Below are 24315 nucleotides of genomic sequence, written 5' to 3' on the forward strand. Positions count from 1 at the left end.
ATCTTTTATTGATGAAAAAAGTTGAAAAAAGGACGATGTGATACATTTTCAGCAGAGAAAAACAGTAAGTCTCTGCATTATGTATCTTAGACAACAGCTGTAATGGTAATACATTCTGAGTTTTGCAGCGAATGGAATTATTTTTTTCTTTTTATTTATTTTCAATGTGTTTTATCAGATTTCTACATTTTATTTGACTTTTTTTTTTAAGATTGTAGATTTACCTACTGAAAACTGAATAGCTCTCTAGCACTACATGTAAACTCTTTTCCTACAAGCTCTGAGCCTAAGAATATTAAGAATGGGAAAATCCAATTCAAGGAGGGTGGTAGGGAACAATGAAAGGGAAGGAGAGAGGGAGGATTAATCATGTAACCACTTTCCCATTTCAGACTTTTAAGTTAATATAATTCATGGAAAAAAGGCCATTACCTCCATCTTTACGTATAATTCTGGACTAATTAAATCAGTCCAGGAAAGGGCTATAAACAGGGTTCATCTCATGTCAGAATGATCTGGAGAGGTCTCTTTGAGGTATACATAAGTGTAAGTCTATCAGTGTGATTTTTGTTCCAACATTTCTTTTGATAGAAAATTAGTCCTGACTAGATCAACCCAAATGATTAATCAATCTCATTCTCTGACTGTTTTCAATTTTATGTGATTTTCCTGAGGCAGGGATCACTCGTTCTGAAAATTGGCTAAGCATCTTGTGGACCACCTCAATCATTTGCTATCTAAAGAAAACATTCATCAGCAGTCCTCAAAGCAAGGAAAAAATGGAGATGTGGTTCTGAGCTCAGTAAGAGTTTGGAACAAGACACAGCCACTTCACAAAGATGAAAAATTTTGTCACTGCTGGAGGATTGAATCCACAGGGAGCTGAATATCTTTGATAGAGGTAAAACCTGACTCACATAAGATACACAGTTCACAGCACACTTCTCCTGATGAATGTTTGTATGCTGATTCAGGAGGGTTACCCACTCACAATGACACAAGAGCTCAAGGGAAGCTGTTAGCCAGGAGCCCTTGCTTTTTGCAGAGGGAAAATTCAGTGCTCTGTTGTATTCTGAAGGTGTGAGACAGTGGCTCCCAAGTCAGCCTGCTCTACCAGGATTTCCCACAGGAACTCTGCTGCACATGACCCCAGCTGGCATAGTGTTTCCTGAGTAAGTGCTGGAGGTCTTCCAGGGACCTCTGATGCAGAACTTAGCCAGCTCTTCCCATGAGCTTTGTCATTGTTATGTAACTGTTCTTTCCTTTGATAATTTCTTATAGCTGTACATCCATAAGGCTCATGGATCTTTCTTAATTTTAATAAAATATATACCTGAACGAATTCAAGAAGCCTTAAGTTTGTTCTGGCACTGGACTTTTAGAAATCAACGAATAAATCGCTAACATTCCTAAAAGTGTTCCTAACATTCACTATAGCAGTTCAGTTTTATTATGCTTGTCTAATACACCAACTGAGAATGACATTTAAACAAAGCAGTTCTTAACATTCAGTTAAAAAGACATTCACGTGATCCAACTCTTCTAAAATGGATACACAATTTTTCTGGGTCTCACCAAGGCTATGTATAATTCTCCTTCCATTGAACACAGAGTGGCAATAACCATGCTTTTGAAAAACTGATAAAATACAATTAATACGGCTGGACACAGCTGAATTCAGCCAAACACTGTCAGTTACAAAATCCTTGAAAACGTCAAAAAGCAGAGGAACTACACCTCTATATTTACACCTGCTTAGGACTCACATGCTGTTTATGCAATTTTACTCATGCTGACTTGCTGATGCCTCATGGAAAAATTTGGAAAAAACCAAATGTTTTATTTACAGTTTTTTCAACTGTTATACCTTTTCTTTTTATCCATTTTTTGTGTCTAGGAAAAGCTAGCTAAAAAATGATATCTGATCTTTCAAAATTCATACTGGTCTACCTGTGACATCTCAGTTATGGTTTTCAGTGTTTCCATGAGGCATTAGCAGGTCTAAGAGAAATGAAATAGTATTTATATGATAGACATTACTGAGTCTTTTTTTTGAGTAAAGGGTCTACTGTGAATTTCAAAAACTGTATTGTAATGAGTAAAAACCCCACCTTGTGAAGCCAGCCCATTCTAGATATGTCCTATTCTGGTGCTGGACTAACATTAGATTGTCAGGAGTCCAAGAAAAAAGAACGACAAAGTCCTTCCCATGTCTTCCTTTTGTTCTCATCTACTTCTGGCAAAAAAATGTCAGACTACCAAATCCAGAGACGAACTCTCTATTTTTTTCCCATTACTATTGGAAGAAAAATATCCCCCCCAAAAGCAAGTTCTCTGCCAATCTAACTTTGGCCTAGCCTGGATGGACCATGCCTGATCATAAAAATTAGTAAAACTTCAATGACCTGCCCATTTATTCATTTATTTGCCTTCCTCCTCCTGAGACTGCCAGTACACTTCCTGGTCTTGGTATCTTCTGAGACTTGTAAACTGGTCAGCATGAACAAGCACTGAGTGCATTCTTTCAGATGTTGACAATTAAGCAGTACACAGATCAAAATTTGTGGTGCCTTAAGGAACCACTGATTTGGACCTAAATTTCCATCAGCAACTACTTTAATCATCTTGACCCAGAAACCATCCAACACAAGGACTCCCAGTCATTTGCTTGCAAAGAAGACATTTCTACCAGATTTTTACTGTGCAGGTAGACTACCTCGATGCTATATTCACAGAGAATTTTTTGGGAAAAATGAGCTGGGGAATTTTAATTCAAAGATCCTCTAAATCTTCCTCTGAAAACTGAAAAAAAATGCTTGTGAAAGTTTTAAAATTAACATTGACAAGCAACTTCTTTAAATACACACACATTCTCAGACTTACTTTCTTGCACTACTCTTTTATCTTGTATAATACTTAATGGATGACATGTTTCATTCCGCAAGTTGACAATGTTAAAAATGTGCTATTCCTTCCAGTTTTAGTATACTGCAAAGCCACTGATAGCTACCGGCACTATGAGCGATATATGACTGAAGAAAAATGAGATTACTGCTGATAAGGAACAAGAGACTTTCATATCTTAAAAGAGTCTGAAATCCAGCAAATATGATCCCCAGCAGCAGATGCCCCTCAGACAGACAATGAAAGAAAAATGGTGGAAAAGTACACGTTGTATCTTGTTGTTTCCTTCAGCCAGAATGGCAGTGAAATTAAATAGCTCCAGCATATTGTCTGTATGAAGAAATCCTACCTCTCTGGGAAAAACATAACCCAAAGATGACTAAAAGTCTAACAAAATGAGCAGTAATTTTCCACTATGGAAAAAGTGATGTTACTCTGACTCACCTTCTTTGGTAAAATATACCTTTACTCTGGAAGTGTTGCTCTTTTGAATGCTATCATGCTGTTATCATCAATGTTTATCATCATAATGATCCATTTAATGGAGGTATAGTACCAAAGCCAAACCTCAGGCTGGAAATATTGCATTAATGATTCTTTAACAAAAGGAATGAGACATATGCAAATGCAAAATAGCTCCTTTCTCTGTCTGTTAATGTGTCCCTGGAACATGAATGAACATAATTTAAAAATGTCAATATTTCATGCTAGAGTGCAACCCTTACCTTGTATCCTGACGATTTGATGTGCACGCCTCGCTTGGTCAGTGTAGATTTCATTCGGATGAAAAAAGAGCGCTCTAGAGTGTTGTCAGTGGTTAGTAAACTGGGGCTTGTAGATTCCACTAGGGAACAGAAAAAATACATATACACATAATTTAGATTTTATACATCCCCTCTACGCTATTTTTCAGGTGCAATCCTTGAACTCACTAAAAATAAATGACTGATGGATGCTAAGAGTGTTGTAATCAATTTACCTCATTTAGAAAACGTTTACTTAGCAAAAAAAAAATTGAAAAATATATGTATACTCAGTAAGTCTCATTTTGAAGTTATTTTTCCCCATAGAATTTTTAACAGAGATTTGCCTCATTAACTCTTTCTTGCACAGTTTTATTATGACTGGAGTTATTTTGTTAGGGTTTAACATTGTTTTAAAAACTGGGGAGCTCTTCAGATTCTGTCTGCTGAAATAGGCTGCAAATTCTGCAGACTTTCATTCCCTAGTCTCCACTCCTCACCGAAACAGTGATATCTAGGGTGACTCACTGCTGGTTTTGAGTACCTTGATTTCCCCATTACTAAGGGTTAATTATTATGAATAAAGCACTGAGTAACCTGAAAGCAAAAATGCTCAAGTAAATGACACATATTATTATTATTGTCATCATCACCATCATCGTTAATTATTGGTGACTAATTAGTCACTAATGAAATATCTTTGTAGTCCAATTGAAGAGATTCCTCCTGCTTGAAACTATAGCTCTCACCTGTGCTTCCCACTCCCTCAACTGCAATCACTTAAAACAGTAAATAAATACTCTTAGTATAAACCATGATAAAATAGTGGGTACAACGCAAGTCAGTACTGAGATATTCTTTACATAATCTTTATTATTGCTATTTTTAACCCTGACAACCAACCTCTTCCCATAATATTGTTCAGGGGAAAATTCTGGAGCAGCTTACAATAAGCAAGCATTATTGGAGATTAATTAAGTTTCAGTGAGTAATTAACACTGAATAAAAAAGTTATTTTGAATTTATTCTGCTATTGTTTTGGGGAATTGACCAAACTACTAGTAGAAAGTATTCGAGTATTTAAAAGGCATTTGTTATACAGTCAATAGAAACACAGGAACTTGTTTGTGAGCTAAGGATTATATCGAATTGTCCTTGATTTGATATGGTCACGTTGTCCTGTGTTTGTGACATTTCAGCTCTATTGTGATGAAATAACTGTCAACAGTGCCCCTTTCTTTAGTGTTTCTTTTAAGATTTTTTTGTTTTAGAGAGCATGAATTCGATGTCATTTTAAATGTACAGCTCTTTATCACTCGAGGGAAAAGCAGAGCCATGTTATATTTAGTACTTTCATTTCTTCTGATTAAATATGAATTACTATGAAATTTTTCTCATCATCTAACACGCCATAATACGCCAACAGCTTTTTAATACACTATATAAGCACAAACTTCTGCTCTAAGAGTTTAATTTGCCCCTCTAATCCAATCACATCAACCTTATTTCTCTTATCAGAGATTCCCATTTTGAATTAAATGAGCTCATTAGTTTTAATCAAAAGCAGAGAGATCAAAACTTAAACGTAAATGCTTTAGATCAGAACTGTCAGTCAGCCGTGCAGTTCTATTTTACTAAAACACAAGATCAGAGACCCTTAGAACCAATTTTTTCTCGTAAGGGATGCCAAGAGCTTGAAGATGCTATATCCTTTTTTTTTTTTTTTTTTTTTTTGCTCCCAAGGACAGATTATACATTTAAGGTTAGACTTAATTTAAAGCATTTTTTTTCATCCTGGTGGAAATGGGAAAGTATGCCATTCTGCTGTTGTCTCTTTCACATTTATTGGTGCTGGTCCTTGGAGACCTGAACAAATGTGAAGCCATCACAATCCATGCAACAAACCTGTCCTCAAAAAATTCAGCTCTGTTCAGCAATATAATCTAAGAAATAAAACTCTGAAAGGCAAGATATGTGTTTCAGGGTACAGGATAGTGGAACCCTGAAACAGCAACCAGGGTCACTGGATAGCAGCAGTAGTGGTAAGATGAGGATCATAATTAATTATTAGTTTTATTGTACAGTACTCAACAGTGCAGTAGTTAAAGAGAACATTAAGAAACCACAGCATGGGTGCTTCCTGCTGTGTGAAGAAATGCTAAAATCAGCTTAACAAGTGTAGTTGTTGTAGTCCAGCACATTATGCTCTAGCACAGGCAATAAGTACAATATGTCCTCATGTGTTCTAATGGTAATTACCTAAACACACAGAAGTAATGTTAATTAAACACACAATATCTCGTGCTTGAAAAATGATCAGGCTGTAATACATACGTACCATTCCTAAGCAATTGAAATCAAAATTTCTCTTTCATACACAGTTTTATGAAAGAAAGGAAACCATCTGACATATAGTACAGTGTACTTTTCATTGACATTTTCTGGGCTCATTTCACCTTATATCATAAGCTTAACATTATTTTGCTGTTACTATAGTATATACAAACCTATACATCTCTGTAAGTGAATATTGTAAAATGCATATAATTTATCCAACAGACTGGAACAATGTCTGTCATATAAATATGTATTCTAAATTGTTTGATTTTCTTTAACAAAAAGTACCTGAGAGCGTATGTGTGAGATGGGATTAGTTACCTAAAAGTCCAGAACAGCTTATGAACAGCTTTCTGAATTTCTCTCAGGAGAGAACCATTACGGCTGCTAGTACAAATCTGCATTCAGAGTTGCACCCACCCACGGCAGATACTGTAACAATGCTAACGGTGATTATGCATGCAGGATTGCAAAGGTAGGATGTGTACAGAACGCATCCATTGATGTCAGTGAGATTTGCACAGGAATATGTGGAATAGGGACCATTATGAGTTCTCAGGAGTTGATTTTAAATGCCTATCACTCAGTCTTTTCAATTTTTTTCCAATTATGTCAAAGGAGGCTAGCAATCTGAGGAACATCAGAATGAAACTCTGTAGCAATTCATTTTTGAGGTTTGTTTTTTTTTTTTTTTTTAATTTGCAGTCTAAGACCTTTAAAAAAGCCTGAAATAAGCAAGGTCTGCTTGGCTTGATACTGTAGTAACTAAAGGTGTCTTTTACACTGAAAAATAGTGCTCCTGGGCTGAATTTACTGAGTCTAAACCTACTGTTGAGTTATAAACCTCTGAAACTGTGAGTTTAGAATGCTAATAATATGATAAAAGTCAATGCTCACTCTGTGTGAATGAAAGCACTACACACTGTCAGGCTTAGAAGTATAAAAACTAAGTCTGGACTGTCTTTGCAAAACAGATAACTGTGTACTCTGTTGGGAAAGCACTTGCCTTTGTGTGTCCTTAAATTTCTTCAGCAGATACTACTAAAGGAATAAACCTCTTCTCTTTCCATTCCCAAAGCTGCTAATGCAGGATGAGATTTCTGGACACAAGGAATGCATTGTCCATTTCAAAGGGCATGAATCTGCAACCCAGTATACCCATACAAAAGTGTCATAAATGTTAAAATGTTAACTATGAGCCATAGAGCCAAATGGGAAGATAGTTTGAACTAGTAGCCAATTCACAAAATTATTTAGTTATCTCCTCCCAAGCATTTCTTTGTGAATAAGCCTTGTAGCTCTGCTCCTTCAATGGACTTTGCCCTGGGAATAATCTTGGGCCCAGACCCCACAAACCAGTCACGCACTGTTTAACTTCATATACTGGAAGAGTTCTTCTGATGTTAGTGGAATGTGTACTGGTAGATAAACATGCACATAACTGGAGGACTGAGGTCCATGGCTGTGATCCTGCAGTGATCAGCAGATGTACTGTGCATCTGTGTGCAGCCTGACTACCTTATGCTATGGAGCAAAACAATGTAAACCAATGCAAATAATTGCTATTACACAGCAATAGCACAAGCACTATCCCCATGACTGATTCACAAGCACATTCAAATTCAGATAAACAATTTGTCCCCCAGGAAAAAGGAAGTTCCAAATTTGATTTATGTCTTAAATAACGAAATGCTGCCAAATCAGTCTGAATAAATATTCACCAACTTCTGGGTTTTTTTCCCTCACATGCATTAAAAATAATTGAGAGGAAAAAAATGCATTTTCACATGCCTAACAGATAAAAGACAGGCTTCTCATTCTTCGGAGGACGAGAAGCTACACAGGGAAAACCAAACACCAACAAGGAATCGGAGGGGGTTGATGGGAAAAAAGATTATGGTTTAACGTACAGAAAATTCTGGATTTGATAGCATTTCACGAAGTTTTCACCTGGCTTTCATTTGTCTTCCTTGAAAACAGGTGTCTATACAGCTTTTAAGAGACATTCTCAAAGACCAACTATGCAGCTCTTAGAGAAACAAAGTAAAAAAACATATAAAATAGTAAGAAGAAGGGAGCTCCCTTCTCATGTTATCTTCTACACTTGCAAACTTCTTCCCATATTTTCTTAAAGTCTTATAATCCTTTGCATAGGCATCTGAGAATTATTATGTTCAGATGAATAATTAGGTAATATAAATCTATCATTTTCAGTTGGACTAGGTGTATCTTTGTCAATGTTTCTATTTCTTCTGTGCAGTTTATTGTCTGCAAACAGGCATTCAAAGACTTTCTAGGAAAATTTAACCTTGAGTAGTTAACTGTCCTGGTTTTTCTCATATTATTGCCTCTTAAAGTGTGTTTTTATTCAGAAAAGTGACTCTCAAAAAAGCACTGTTGCCAAGGTCATTATCTCTCTGTAGCTTACAGATCAAATTTGATCCCTTTATAAGCTAAAAGATAGATTTTTCTAACTACTAGCCCAGCAAATACAACTCAAAACTTCAAGTTAAGACAAATTATTTCCAACAAGTGAAAGTTACTATGAAATTATACTTTGCACTTCTGCAAATGCATGGTTTTAAGTGAAGTGGGTTCAGTCTGATTGCAGGCTGAACATGGGCAAGTACTGGAAGCTAAAGCTTGGTCTAGGAAGGTGCTGAAGATTCTTGGACTGTTCGGATGAACCACTTAGGCATATCTACGCACACGGGCAGTCTGCCTGGAGATCAACTGGTGAGAACAGAGCTAGCAATTTCTATGGGTGCTCTCTTGGTCTCGCTGGCATGCTCAGCGTCTTGCAAAATCAAGGACGATCTGAACTATTTAGTTAACATTGTGGGTGGCAAAGAAGAAGCTAGTTCATTCTTCCAAGGCAATAATATCTCTAGAAGGAGCTGTAGAAATAGTATTTTTGCTGTGAGCTGTCCCAGATATAAGCAGGAACTCGAATTCCTGAATGACCAGATTTGGATCTGAAATTCATGGTGCTTTTATCTAACTTGGTAAGACTCTTAAACTTTCTGTTTCGCTATTTACTGAAAAGCTGAAGAAGTTAAGAATCGGACTGCAGGCTTTTGGTGACTTAATTCCCTTCTTTCTTTTACACAGAGGGAATAATGCTGGGTTCTGGCCAAGGCCTCACTGAAAAGGGGAAGGCTCAGGGCAGCACTTCCAAAACAAATGGAAAGAAGGATGACTTCCTCTAAAGAATTTATTGCCAGGTAATGTTTTCAGACAAGATAATAAACTGTTCTTTCTTGTCATTCTACCTCCAAGATGAAGACAATTCACTTTTCATGACCTATAAGCCTATTAGAAATTCAAAGGCATAAAAACTTTAAATCCTATCAGACTTCTGTTGAAAGCTGGTTCTTTTAATATCTTTTTGTTTGTTTGGTTGGTTGGTTTTTTTCTCTCTCATCCCTCCAAATTTTCCAGATCCAACAACTGATGAGATGGGCTGGCATCTCAGATTGTTTCAGTTAGGTTGTCATTATATAAAATCTTTATTTTTTTACAATTAATTTGACACTGAACACTTACATATACATTTATTTCACATTTTTTCATAATATTAAAATTATATTATATATATTTACATATAGAGATATGACTATTTTTATAATAAAAATCTGTAATTACTGGGCTATTGTCCACATGTGATGGTGCATAATGTTAAGGTTAAGCATAGATGTTTGAAACTGGGAGAACAAGTGACTAACTCAGATATATACAGTGTATATTTTTAATGTGGTAAAAGTACCTGCATTCAGGCAAAAGTCATGTCAGTGCAGTAGCAGTGAATTTAGATACAACAGCCAGAAAAGTGGGAGAACATGTTTAATATTCAATCCGCCTTATACACTGTGGGTTTACAAGAACTTGGATATTACACAGGAATCTGTTGATGTGAACTCTTCGGCTTCAATACAGTGTAGTTAATATTTTTAATTTGTACAGTTAATCCTGACTTTTTGATTTGTTGAAAATTGCCTCCAAAGGAAGTAGTGAAAACCCCAATGTTTAACTATACAAAATTTAATGGGCCAAACTATTAGAAGTGCATTAAGAAGAACAGTTCCTTCATTTCAGGGACGAATTCTAAGTGACTGTTGTGGTTTAATCCCAGCCAGCAACTAGGCACCACACAGCCGCTCGCTCACTCCTCCCGACCCAGTGGGATGGGGAGGAGAATTGGGAAAAAAAAAGTGAAACTCATGGGTTGAGATAAGAACACTTTAATAACTGAAGTAAAATGCAATGTAATACTAATACTAAATATATTAATAATAATTGTAAGGAAAAGAAATAAAATAAAAATAATTAAAAAAACAACCAAGAAGATGATAAGTGATGCACAATGCAGTTGCTCACCACCTGCTGACCGATGCCCAAGCAGTGAACTGACCCTTCTGGCCAATCCCCGCCCCCCGTTTATATACTGAGCATGACATTCTATGGTATGGAATATCCTCTTGGCTAGTTCAGGTCAGCCGTCCTGGCTGTGCTCCCTCCCAGCTTCTTGTACACCTGCTTGCTGGCAGAGCATGGGAAACTGAAAAATCCTTAATTTAGGATAAGCGCTACTTAACAACAACTAAAACGTCAGTGTGTTATCAACATTCTTCTCACACTAAATCCAAAACACACTGTACAGCTACTAAGAAGAAAATTAACTCTATCCCAGCCGAAACCAGGACAGTGACTGAAGGCTTAATTCAGTTGCCCACACACAGGTCTACAGCGTTCTTGTGAGCTGCCCCACAGTGTCTGAGATGTGTACAGGAGTGGCAGTTTCACACGGGACCTGCAGAAGACCCAAGTCTTTCTGGAGTGGCTGATGGATGCCAGCTGTGTCTCAAGTAGCACAAGTTCCCTATCTCTGGGAAACTTAAGCTGCTAGAGCCTGGTCCCATTTAAGTAAGTAGGAATACTATGAAAAGACTTGGATTAAGTTCCTGATTATTATTTTATCATTTCTAGCATCCTGTGCAGCCTGTTGCTTAGGGCTTTGGTTGCACATGCCAACATTCATTCTGGTGTATGTGGTTACACCAGCCATGGAAATGTACCTATGTTATTCCCCAAAATACACCCCAAAATACACCAGACTTAACATTAACCACAGGCAAAACTAAGCCAGATTTCTCTAAAGGAGCTTAATGCTGATTTATCAATGGGTAAGCAAAACTCTGCATGCAGTTACTGGCAGAATAAGTTATGGTTTCACATAACTATCATACATTTACAAACAACACAACTTTAACGTGCAACCCATATTTGTCTGTGATTGTTAACGCTCAGTTTGCAGGTCTTACAAGTGCAAACACTACTATGTGCATACTACATTTGGGCACATGAAAGACTACTACCTGCAGAGAAATAAGCCATGCCTTGAAAACTTATCCTGTAGTGTTACAAATAATGAGCTTACCCTGTTTGTTTTTTAAACCAGACTAGGCCCATTAGTTGTGTAAGAAAGACAAACTAAAGTACAAACTCATTGATAGGCTTTCCCTGTTATTATACAGAGAAATTTTTGAATGTTCTATTATCCTTGTGGAACCAAAGTAATCTGAACTACTCTTTACTGGACTAAGAAGTATTACTTTATTTAATGCCTCTCAAAACTTCCTTTCTTCTGCTTCTGCAACTCCTTCTATTTCTTCTTCTTCTAGTCTAGAAACATGTTTTATCAGGCTATTAATTCCTGACATATGCAATTTACTTCCCATGTAAACTTTATCCCACAGAATTCTTTGTATATCTGGTAAAATATAGAATGAGTTAGGTGCTAGGATAGAGCTATAAATAAAGTGTTGCCAGGATGAAGCTATGAATAAGATTTTTGTTACTCCTGTAATGTTGCAAGACAGATTTTACAACAAATTTTGGTAGGTCAGTGATCTATGAAATACATAGAGCTTTTTTGCCTGTTTGAAAACAACATAATAAAGATTTGCTATTAACAGAACTAATCATAGTAGGAAACGTAACTCTGAAAAAGCCTTTGGAAATGTTACAGTCTACTGGGCTTCAATCCATTATCTAAACACTCGCAAATGTATCCACATTCATCCAATAGACCGGAACAACTCTGGAAGAGCTGTTATGGTCTAGTGAGTGAGTGGTACATAAACCATACTGCACATGATGCTCAAACTTCCTTCTATGTTTTTACATTTAAAGTTAACTTATTTTAAGCAATGGAATAAATAATCTGACCTGACCTGTTGGCTTGGTTTCATGTGAGGTCGGCAAAACTCACAAATTTTTAAGATTCAGTGACAGTCCCAAAGAAAATTAGCACAGTGGTATCGTTTCCTTACTGTTTACTTGCACTGCAGCAATTTTAATAAAGTTTGAAACAGAACACATCCAATGGCTAGCAGAGGTCCTGATGTTAGGAGAGTAGAGGATCGTAAGTAACAGCACATCTATCCTCTGTTAGGGAACAGGTACAGAGAAAAGAAACTGGGAAATGAGGAAAAAGCAAAGGAAAAATGGACCCTGACTAGTTTTGAGGGTAAAAACTTCACTGAATTCCCCAAGAGCTTTATGGGCTTGTAAGGAATACAGGACTAGATGTTAAATCTCCTTTGAGATGTGGCTGGTTTCCACAGCTTAAATGATCATTATCCTTACTGAGCAACGTCTTATAAACAATTTTGAGCATTTTGTTTCAGCACAAAACTGCCATTAAATGCTGTTGCTGTCTCCCCTCTTTCATGCCCTAGAAGGATCAACTGAGGGTATTTTTTCTTTCTTGCTAGTTTTCTGCTCTTGCCTAGTAACTTGTGAATCATTAACTGACACTCCAGAGCATAGCTGTGAAAATAACTGTGGTTCAGAGCTGCCAATAATGGCCCACTAAAGTTCCTTCCCAGCACATGGCATAAATCCGCCCCCCCCCAACAAACATTAAAAAGTCCCTTCTGATGTTGCCTAACATTGCCAGCCTGCTTGGGCTTAAAAAGCACAATAAAGAGGTTGCTTTCCAGATTTTCATATGCCAAATGGGAGGTGTTTTTTGGTGAAGCTTTTCCCTGAGGGAAAGAAGAACAGCCGAGTTACCTCATGCTGCTCAGTCAATGTTTGGATGATCCCACTCCGGGGAAACATACACAAGTGTCAAAGTCAAGCTGCTGCTAGTGGATGTTTCTGTACTCAGCAACTAAGCAGTAGGAAAGTTCAAGAGAAAAAACGGAGTATCATAAAGATAGTCTTTGAGAGCACATGACATCCAGCAAAAGCTATTATGCAGCAGCCTATGTATGCCAAGGAACACACAGTATGAATGCAAAAAGTGAGTGTTTTAAATCTTAGTGGAATACCCCCTTAAATATAGCCACTTGAGGAATCTATTTCTTCAGAAAATACCTTTTGTGCTGCTGGGATATTTGGGGGATTCTATTTTCAATACCTGTGTACTGGATCTAGTGGAGCAATGCTTTTATCACGACTATAAAATGGTTACGAGCCAATTCCTCATATAAAACAGTCAGTAACAGTGGGGCTTTTTTATGACAAACATGATGTCAGACAAAGGGCATCAGGACTTAGTCTTTGTACTACAATACAAAATAACAATACATAAACACCTTTGCGAAAGCAGCTTGAAACCCCATGTTTTCTATTAAAAAGTCATGTTCAATCTTCACTGTTGATAGAACAGAATAGCTAACACAGAGAACATTGTATATCAGAAAGGTCAATAGTTATTATGAGCTACAAATATATTTTTTTCCATCCTTCAGGCTGTTTAGCGCATATCACAGCATGAGCAGCTGTCTTCTTTAATGCTTTTAAAATTAGAATCCCAAAGAGGAAGAAAAAATTACATTTGCAATGATTGCTCTTTGCTTTTGTAAGTTTATTAAAGTAAAATACACTATTTTATATACATGAATCTTCCATGCAGCCTAACCAAGGGGCAGTAACTGGTTGCTAGTATCTGCTGGATTGCTGTATCAATGTGTATAGAATCCTGCCAAAAAATCACTTTGCACAAATTGTGTAACCTTGCTGAATAACCTTTCTAGAAAAGTACGTAGCTACTGGGCATATGTTTAAACCAAGCAAGCATACATGTGCAAACACAGACTGATCATTACTAATGGTGAACGCTTACTGGTTTAGCAGCAATAAACATAGATGACCATCTGACCGACCACTTTCTGTTCACGCACTGAAAATGGCAAAGAAGGGTGGTAAGATTGTGGCATCATTCGACCTCTTATTTTTTTCAAACATGGCAAGTATCTGCATTCATCTTTGCTAACAGTGAACAACTACTTAAAACTGCAAACAGGTTTCCATTCTGTTCTTTGGATTTCAGTCATATGGACTCTACTGAACTGTTCCCTTTTCCAAATTTGAACCTTATCTGGATGTGTATTCATGTATGAAATGCAAACCGGTATTTTATAAATATTTTGAAGTATGGAAGGCCAGAAATAATTTTCTTTGTGAAACAACTTTTTAGCTAATTTAGAATGGTTCAATAATAAAAAAACGAGTTGGAGTTAAAAGCCATATGTTGTCAAGAGAAAATGAATATAATTGGCAAGAAGAACATTTTCCCATAGGGTTTAAAGTTTGGCTTACAGATAACTTCATTACTGGACAGTGGCAATAGGTATGGTGCCAAGCATCATGACAATATGCAGATTCTTTGGGGGGATAAAGGGAAATGCTGCAGATTTTGCAGGATGTGTAGAAAGTCTTGGTCTAATGTATCTTAGGAATAACTTTCTCCAGCTGCATGGCTTCATAGTTCAGAAGACAGTCAAGAAACACTTTTAAAATGTCAGAAAACATGTAATTTCATACTCGGACAGAATCTTCTTATCCATGTCAAAAACCAGTGTAACACTGTTTTTTTAAAAGAAAAAACTTTTAAAAATAGGCTTTCCCATCCCTTGCTCCGAACAAGTAACACTTAAAAATAACCTGTGAATACAACTATTACTTAAACATGAAAATACTTATGTCCTCAGCACTGTGCATCCAAATTTATTTCAGAATGCTATTAACATTTCCATCATCACAAGATTCGCTGTGCAACTGTTCCCTCTCATCTGTCATACAGAAACTCCATGACCCAGTCCAGGCTAGGCAGAACCAGGCAGGCTGCTAATCCTGCTGCTGCTGAGGAACTTGCTAGCACAGCTGGCATAGCAGGCAGCTGATGCTATTGGGACGTACTGCTCAGTTGGTAGCACTTCCAGCAGCAGCCTTCACCCCCAACACTCAGGTACCCAGCTGCAGAAGGGGTAAGAAGCCCAAGTATCCAGGTTTCTCTATAGCTTTGTCCCTTATTAGTACCCTTCCTTGTTCCCATGACAGTATTTTCTCCTCAGTGTAACATATTAAATTAAAATAGGCAACAATATTCCTAAGATACACCAAGAGAATTCTTACACAGGTAAATTAGCATTTATAGATTTCTTTGCTTATGCAGAATTTACAAAAAAAGCCTAGGATAATGACAAGCACTATGGCATTGAAATTCAAAGAGAGTTGAGAATGGGTATCTCCAAAAATGACAGACCCGAGGCTGCTGAAAACAAATACCTAACAGAAGTTCCAGTGGGCTCCAGCCATGCATTATTCTTAGGATACAACTCAAATTATTTGGTGAAAACAAATGTCAAATGAACCGGACATCTTACTTTTATTCTATTTTTTCTCCTTTATCTATGTATTTTGCACTGTGGAGTTAAGAAGGTTTTTGACAGACACAGTCAGAATCTGTCATATTACGCAGGAAACAGCATTTTAAAAATCAGCCCACAGTGCAGGTATTTTGGCAGATTTATCATAAGGCTTGAACAGTAAACACTTAACAGAAGGAATTCTGTTTATTTGCTTTATTTTAACAATGGGAACAATGATTTCTTTTTCCCATAATGCCCCTTCAACTCAAGCTTTAAGCAAAATAAAGCCAAAACCAAGGTAATAGGAGTAAGATAATCAATAATAATTGCTCTTCCTTTTTTTTGTTAGCCCATTTTTTTCTCTCTAGTGTTTCCAAACTGGGTAACTTAAAGAATGATCATTTAGACACAGGCAGAACACAGTATGATTGGTGAAATTTCCATGGTACAGTACTTCCTGAGTTTTTCTGAGTTAAAAATTTTCTACATTGTATTTTCACAACCCTGGAGCTTGCACTGTTTCTTTTTCCTCCAAGTCTGAAGATCACCCCATGGATTAACAAATGATTGAGGATTCTCTCTTAAAAGACTCTTTAAAAAACTGTCAGAATCAGCCTGAGACAAAGATTTATTATGAACTATTTAAAGGGCTTAATATATGTATCCCCAAAGAGCCCTTGGAGCAAACTAAAAAGGAAGAATGGAATTCTCAAAGAATGGGAAAAATCTCCAATGCCCCACTTTCTTCACACCATGATTACTGTTTACTCAAAGGATAAAATGCCTAACCTGTCACATGAAGTCTTCAGAAGCCATATTACTGCTGATGTACAGTAAAAAAAACCAAAACAATGAGCCCCGATAGTAATATGCCTAAGAAAGGCAGCTGTAATTTGCTTTCTAACCTGTTCACTAACACACTAATGTGGCTACATCTTGTAGAAAGAGCTGATCTCCTGACCCAGACAGCAATCACACAACTGCCAGAGTGTTTGCTGTCACACAAGCTGTGACCATTACCTTAATTATACGTTACCATATAACAAACCTTCCCTAATGAGCAAGTCTTCTCCCACCTGTGTGCCAGCTAACCCTTCTGTTCTTGAAGAGTAGTACTGCAGATGATTTCAATTTGAAATTTGAAAAGCATATTCATATGCATTCCTTCCAACAGATAAAAATATTATGTATCTTAACAAGGTTAGTTGCTTTACTAGAGTGCCAAGACAGTAAAAAATACAGGCTTATACTAAAGAAAAGAAATTAGAAAGAAACATACCATACTACTGGTAAATTTTAAGCAAAGCTGGATCTGACCTTTGACTTTATGTTCATATATAGTTATATCCATATTTACATATTCTTTTGTGTTTACAGAAGTATATAAACTACTTTTACATTGACATTTTTCACTTTGTGCCTAAAACCAGGAATTATACCTGGGTTCATGGTTTACACAAATGCCTGCTTTCCCTCTCTGATACCAACTTCTAGCAGGTTACATTTCTTCTTCTCTTCTAGTTTTTTTCTCTTTTTACAGCATTTTATGTTCTTTTATTGTCTGATATTTAGGACATTTCCATTCACATTACAGTTACAGGACACCATATCCTTATGAACAAATAAAAGACAACTTCCCTCTCCACAGAAGTTATCCGTGTTCTACCTCAGATGCAGTACTGGGAAAAAGAGGGACAGAGTGAGGCATAGGAATGTGGGTTTGGCCTATCTGGGTTATTAGCCTCTCTTCTTATGGGACAGTTTTAACATTTTACCTGTTCATGTTAAATACATACCTAAACTAAGCAAATCAGTGGAAAGCATCTGCAGACTTCCCATCTGCTGTGTGTTTTACTTGAACAGTGAGCATTGGTGTAGAAAGTCTTAAAAATGCAGCTATTATGTCAAAAGAAGATCAGGAGGAACATGAGAGGGACCTAAATAGCAACCAGAGCAGACAATTGAACAACAGAGTAATAGATGAAATTTCATGCTAACAAGTGCAAGATGTAGTACCCTTTCAAAGAAACTACTCCTGTATACTGAGGAGTTTTAAATAACTATAACAAGGCAATAAAAGGAAATGGAAATATCTCAGTGAAAACATCTGCTCTATATGAAGACTGTTATATGACTAAAAAGATAAATGAGATTTTAGAACACAATAAAAATGAATCTAAAATTAATAAATTAGTAAAGAAAATATTAAAATGCTATTATGTAAATTTATAGTCCAAGTTTTACACTGAGTATTGTGTTCAGTTCTGGTCATCTTCTATTAAAAAAGAGAATAATGGAAACAGAAAAACACTAGTAGAAGGACATCTGAAGAGAGTTTAATGAGATTATAAATATTTAGCTTTGAGAGCAGATAAATAAGAAGTGATGTGACAAAAGGTACATAAAATAATGAACGATACATAGAAGATAATATGGGAACAAGGAGATTTCCAATAAATTGAAGGGAAAGTACATTTTGAGCTGATAAAAACAAAAACATAAAAAGAAATAATTTTTCCTGCCCAACATGTAATCTATGCAATTCACAATCTATATGTATATATAAAAGAATTTCAAAAGGAGGACTAAATATCTATGAGGCTAACAAGAATAACCATGCTACGCTGTGTATAATAAAATTTACATGACATATCAAGTGCCATGCTTCAACTTGTATGGTACAGTTACCATTCTGTAGATTTTACATGTGGTTTGGAAATATTTGGTACCAGCTACTCTAAAAGACAAGCTAGTGGGCTATACTGACAATCTTCACTCATATATTATATGAATTCCTGAGTTCCTAAGAAATTCCTCTTCCATATAAAGATCTGTGGCAGGAGATGCTTCTCTTGTTTACTCATCCACCACCAGGTTTAAAATTCTCCAGTGGTTTCTAAGCAATCAGCAGCACAGAAAAAAATGGAGTCTTTCCAGAAGGAATGCACAACTCCTTCACTTTCTCTTTCCTTCATTTGCTGGCTTTGAATTGGAACATTCTGATGCATTTTCTCTAGAAGTTAAAAGAAGCAATGTAAAGCTGATTTGTGTTAAGGTAGGAATAAATTCTGAAGCTAAGGTAATCTGGTGAACCTCTTGCCAGTGGTTCTCTTCCTTGAGTATTGAAAAATTCAAGTACTTTCAGCTGAAGTCATTACAGGAACTTCAATGGACTTAACATTAAGTGCAACATCTCTTCATAACTGAGAAGATCCATCCTCCAGCTGGCCTCAGATGTCTGCCTTTCCTGAATACACATTATATATTCAAAATGTTCTCTATGTTTTCCCCACTCTACTACATACATGGCAGAAAGCAGCTTGCAAAGCTTGCCTATTACCATTATGGGATTGTTCATGAAGACTCTGTGCTGAACTCCATTTCCTCAATCTTTACAGTTAATTTTTAAAGTTAAAAGATTCTTAATACATAGCTTGTATAAGAATGAAGACTTTATAGAGAATAATAATCAGACTGTTTTCAAAAAAATTATAATAGAGATGCAGCATATTATATGTTGCAGAGAGTTTTGCTGTCAGATTATATTCTGTATATTAAAAATATTATTACCATAATTTTAATTTAATCCTGGTACATTTTTAGTGGACAGTTATAAGGTAATCAGGGAAGACTATAAATCTTACATGCAAATATATTCTACAATAAATGTGTGTCTTGCCACAAAAACCCCAAATCATAACAGTGAAACAAACATGTTTTAATGAAATATTGCATGAGTAAGTTCTTGTATACTGCAAAATGTGACTTGTAATGTGAAATTACTTTCCAAAGCCAAAAGTTGATACAAGACCAACAGCGACCCACATTATCTTTGTACTTTCTTACTGGCTTAGTCATGACATAGCTCATTATATGTTTCAATGTTCTATGGAAAAGTTTCCTGTGCCAAGTAATTTAATTTCAGAATGACTTTGATTAAGTTATACTTATATTGCAACACAAAAGAAACCCCATCTCTCTAAAAAGCTTTTGTTAAAAAATATTCATATTTTCCTACTTAGGCACCCCAAGTTCTCCTAGAAAATCCCAGTACAGTGCAAATAGTGATTTCATATAAGAAATGTTAGTAGCTGCTTAATACAATCAGGTGTTAGAATAATGATGATTACTTCATCATATTGGTAATTTTTGCATTCTGTTAGCAAATTTTGCTTTTGCTAACATGATGCAAAAGTTGTTAATATAATGAGTCTCATTGTATTAGCAACTTTCTATCACATTAACAAAGATTAAATTTGCTAATGTAATATGACAGTCACTAACATAAGATTAGTGCAAACAGAGACCAAAATCTCTGTAGACCTCCTAAAGGTAATGCTGAACATGTAAGCAATGCTCATTTGTTTTTCCTTTGTTAGCTATACTTTGAGTACCTTAAGTGTCACATCCATCTACACTCACTGAATGTTCTCCAGGAAGGTCCATTTTATCGAACACTAACGGAGCCGTGAGACAATGATTAACTTTTGATGCAAAATCATGAACCAGAAAGTTTCCTTGTTAGAAGATAAGTGACTTGTGCAAATGGATCAACTGATATTTATACCACATAGAGATGTGTGTTCATAAAAAGACATAAAAAGTATTGCTGATCAATTTATATAGGACCGTCCATGATGAGCATAATGATGTCTACACAAATATCAAACAGATACAGCAAATATCCTTGCACTACATTGCTTGTGGGCATTTCCCAAAAGAGAGTTCACAAGTTAGAAAGAGCTTATGGCATAAATGCCACAACATTAATAAAGGACAAACAGCAAAACTCAGCCTGAATACGATGATTGTGTTTGTCTGTGCTTGTATACCGCAACGTCAAAATGGCTGCACAGTCCCATCCACACCTGCACAAGTGACTTGGGAAGTAAGATATGCTTAGGCATGCATGTATCAAGGATGATTAAGAGGCTTTAGCCATGTCAATGCTCCCTGAGTCCTGCTGCAGCACTGGCACCATTCACATTCCTGGGGTTAATGCTTCTACTTGATTCCAGCTCCCTGTCCCAGACTTCAAACATAAGGAGGCAAAGAGAAGCTGCAGCATTATGTGAGAATACAAGTATAGGTTTCTGTTCTCAGAGAAAGCCTAACCTTGCCATTTAGGCAAGCTGAGTCACATGCTAAGTTAAAGAAGAGTTGTGACGGACTGTTACTACAAGAGGGCTTTAGAAGTGGACCTTGCTCTCACCTTCCATTCTGAGTGTCTTAGGTCAAGCCACATACCAAATCCTACAGTCTGAGAGGTATTATCCTTCTTATGTCCTGTCTCAGAATAACCTACAAAATAAAAGTACTCCTTCTCCAGGTCTGCAGGCATCCAGTATTGGGATTTAACATACTACAGCATGAGGGTGCCTGAATGCAATTCTGGTTTGACAAGAGTGAAAATGAAATGCAACAGTTAGTCAACACAACAACTATTTACAGTAGCAAGCAATCAAACACCACTAAAATATTCTGAGGAGAAAGAACAGCTGTTTGTCTACAGTCTGGGGTAGAAAACCATGGCATCAGAAAGATAGTAGACATAGGCTTTCAGTGAATAACCTCAGCACAGCCTCATGCAAAGAATGACAAACATTTGGTATATAGTCTGTTGTCCTTTCAGGAAAATCACCAGTAAATTCAGCCCATACAATGTAGTCATGGAAGGAAAAGGGGGAAAGTAAAAACAAGCCGGATTCTTGCGGAACAGAGCTGCTGAGTAAACTGGGAACCAGTAAGTAGACTTGGGAACTGCACAGATAAATAAGACGTGCTCCAAGTTTTGATTTGCTTTATGCTTGATTTGCTTTTATAGCCAATGAATAAGTTTTGTGGTCAAGAGAGTTGAAAAGTTAGAATTAGAACATAAGAATCATCTAAGCTGAGAAGCCCTAGATACAGTGGCGCAACCACAGGTACCATAATCAGGTCTGTAAGTAAAGGAAGGGGCTGAAGAGGGAGCTAGACATTCAACAAGGCTCATCTGAAGAGTATGAAGGACCTTTTGACATCAGAAGAATTTTAAACTGGATTCATAGCTTTATGTTAATATGTAATTTTCTTTTACTATAAACAGCAGGCTGAACTGAAGAAAAATCTAGTTTTGTGATAAACTGTATTTCAGTTCATAGTACTAAAATATAAAAAGGAACAATCATGAGTTTTCCATTTCTTTTCCTTCAGTTCTTGGGATGTGATTTCTGTGAACAATTGTTTAATTAGAAGACCATTTCTTTCAGGGGAAGTGTATAAGTAAAGCCCTAACCACTTATTGTTATGAACAGCATGCGGCTTTTTTTCTTGGCTAGAGCAGTATTTCTGGAGCTGATTTGTGACTGAATTCTAATATGGCAAACTGTATTCTGCTGATCTAAATTTCACTGGCACAGTTTTCTTTTTTTTTTCTTGCAGGAATCCTGTTCTGCCTTGCCCAGTTTATTTGACTCTGACAGTTCACAGCTGAGCAGTTCAGAGGAATACACAGCTTCCTTAATTCACCTCACTTGACAATACCAGGACCTGATCCTGCAAGTCAACTTTAAAATTGCACTTGGAAGCTGTCATGGAAATCTCGTGAGAGACGAATTGGTTCTCACCGTTTCTGAAAATTAGGTCACTTATTTAGGACATTAAAAAGAACTTAGGAGTTATGACTTGAGGCACACATTACATTTTTTTGCCAGTGTAGTCCTCTTACCTAGTGCACAGAAATAGATTAATAATAATGTAATTCTAATAAGCCAATCTGTCTTAAAAGGTTCCTTTACAGACATATTTCGTTATACATCTCTTTGTGTTTATGTTGAACTGTATGAATGAAGATGGGCCTTTTTTCACAAAGCTTCCATAGTGCCAAAGATCTTTGGATTGTGCACAAGAAAATTTAGGTCATACAGGGATAGCACCATGAAGCAACAAAAGCCAAAACCAGGGCAGAAACCCTAATGACATGCAGCATGGCAACAGGGGCAGGTGTTTGAGGAATATATTGTATTCTCCTAAGGCACAGAGGCAGAGCGGGGCAAGTGACATGAAGAACAAGAGAAACAAAGTAATTTGATGGGTTCCTCCCCTACTGCCCCCCGCCATGTGTTTCGTATCACATCATTGTTGAATGCATAGCTCACAACTCTACTGTGCCATTTTCAGCCAAAGTTTAGCCTGTTTGTGCAATTTCCCTGTGTCAGTGACAACCCCCATGCATCTCCATGGATTAGTAGAGGATTGCATAGAGTAGGTGCTCAGGTCCTTCTGCTCGAGTGCCACATATTGCCGCACACTTGTGCCACTGGAGAATCTCTGTCAGGGGCAGTAGTGCCAGGACTGATGCCATCTGCAGCCCAGCCACTAGAAGTCAGCAGTCACATACAATCTTACAAAGAGCTCACACAAACAAAAGTCCATAAAAAAAGCCTCTTGCTAACCACAGTCTACATACAGATTCCTCAGGTCTGCTAGAGCACCTCAGAGTGCCGAGAGTTGCCCAAACATACACGCCTCTAAGCTTGTGTAAGGCATGTGTTCCCAAAAGGTTGTATCTAACAACTGCGCAGCAGCACATAGAGATGTGGGCACTGCTTTTGTGCAGACAACAGAGCTGCCATTTACGCAGCTCTCCGGGGTTCCCTGTGTCTGGGAGGGAAATACAGTCTGGGGGGAGGAAGGAATGAACGGTGCACAGGCCTGTGTGATTAGAAGAGCACCAAGCATATGAAGAAGCTACCATAAAGGCTGTTGGGGTTGGATACTTCTGAATATAAGGCATTGCATTACCATCCTGTCCTTAGACAACACATTATTATTTTTAGTGTCATGTGCTGTGTTACATTGTCTGATAAAAGTAAAGTACAAGAATTTGCCAGATGAGTTGATTTCTGCCCTTGTCAGATTATTTTGCTTAGTTCCTGATGAAAACGCAAGACAAGCTCTGCAAAATTATTTTTGTGGATTTTCTCCTCAGCTTCTTTTCCCTTCCTATTGCCACATCTAATCTATTTATCTATGGCTCAATTATTGATTTATGTTGACTGGGATGTAGATACATATCCTGTAAGTGATACCAGCTTATTTTTGTTACATTATATATAGTGAACAGATACTCTGAATTGTATCTGTTCATAAAAGCATCACAAATTGTTATTAATTATGCTCTAAGAAAGATGTATTCCACTGTTGAACTTTCCAGAAAAGGCAAAGTATAATAATTCTTCTCTTCACTGAACAATTTTTTCCTTTGTTATGGGACAGCTGATGAACACAATATTGCTTTTACTATGCAGTCCTGAAAGTGCCTGTTGGGGGAAAACATATTTTTCAGTACTTAAAATAAAAATCCCCCAAAGTTACAATAGCTTGCATGGAAGCTCCATGTATGTCCGCTTAACAAAAATAGCCTTTGAACTGCAAAGACATTTGGTGATGATTACTGTTCACTGAAAAAATAATTACAAAATGTTATTCATCTATTTCTTTTCCTGTCCATGTGTTTATCTATCATTTTGCAGTTTTCAGTGGAGCAGATGTGCTATGACAGAAACAGCAGCTACAGTATTTGCTTCACATATAGAAACAACAAGCAAATGTGACTCATATCCTGGATTACATTAAACAAAATGGAAGAGTGACAAAAAAAATCTGTTAGTCTAACAACAGATTTTAAT

General features: G+C 36.8%; 1 protein-coding gene across 2 annotated transcripts in view; it reads right to left on the bottom strand.

The window, feature by feature from the left end:
* NPAS3 (neuronal PAS domain protein 3) overlaps positions 1–24315 on the bottom strand; it is a 623235-nt gene that overhangs the window by 56949 nt on the left and 541971 nt on the right. For both annotated transcript variants that reach the window (XM_075030304.1, XM_075030305.1), the window contains one exon: positions 3630–3748. In XM_075030304.1, the coding sequence (XP_074886405.1) occupies positions 3630–3748 (119 nt within the window). The remainder of the gene's footprint in view (positions 1–3629; positions 3749–24315) is intronic.

This window comes from Buteo buteo, chromosome 6 (genome assembly GCF_964188355.1).
Source record: "Buteo buteo chromosome 6, bButBut1.hap1.1, whole genome shotgun sequence".
Lineage (NCBI taxonomy): Eukaryota > Metazoa > Chordata > Aves > Accipitriformes > Accipitridae > Buteo > Buteo buteo.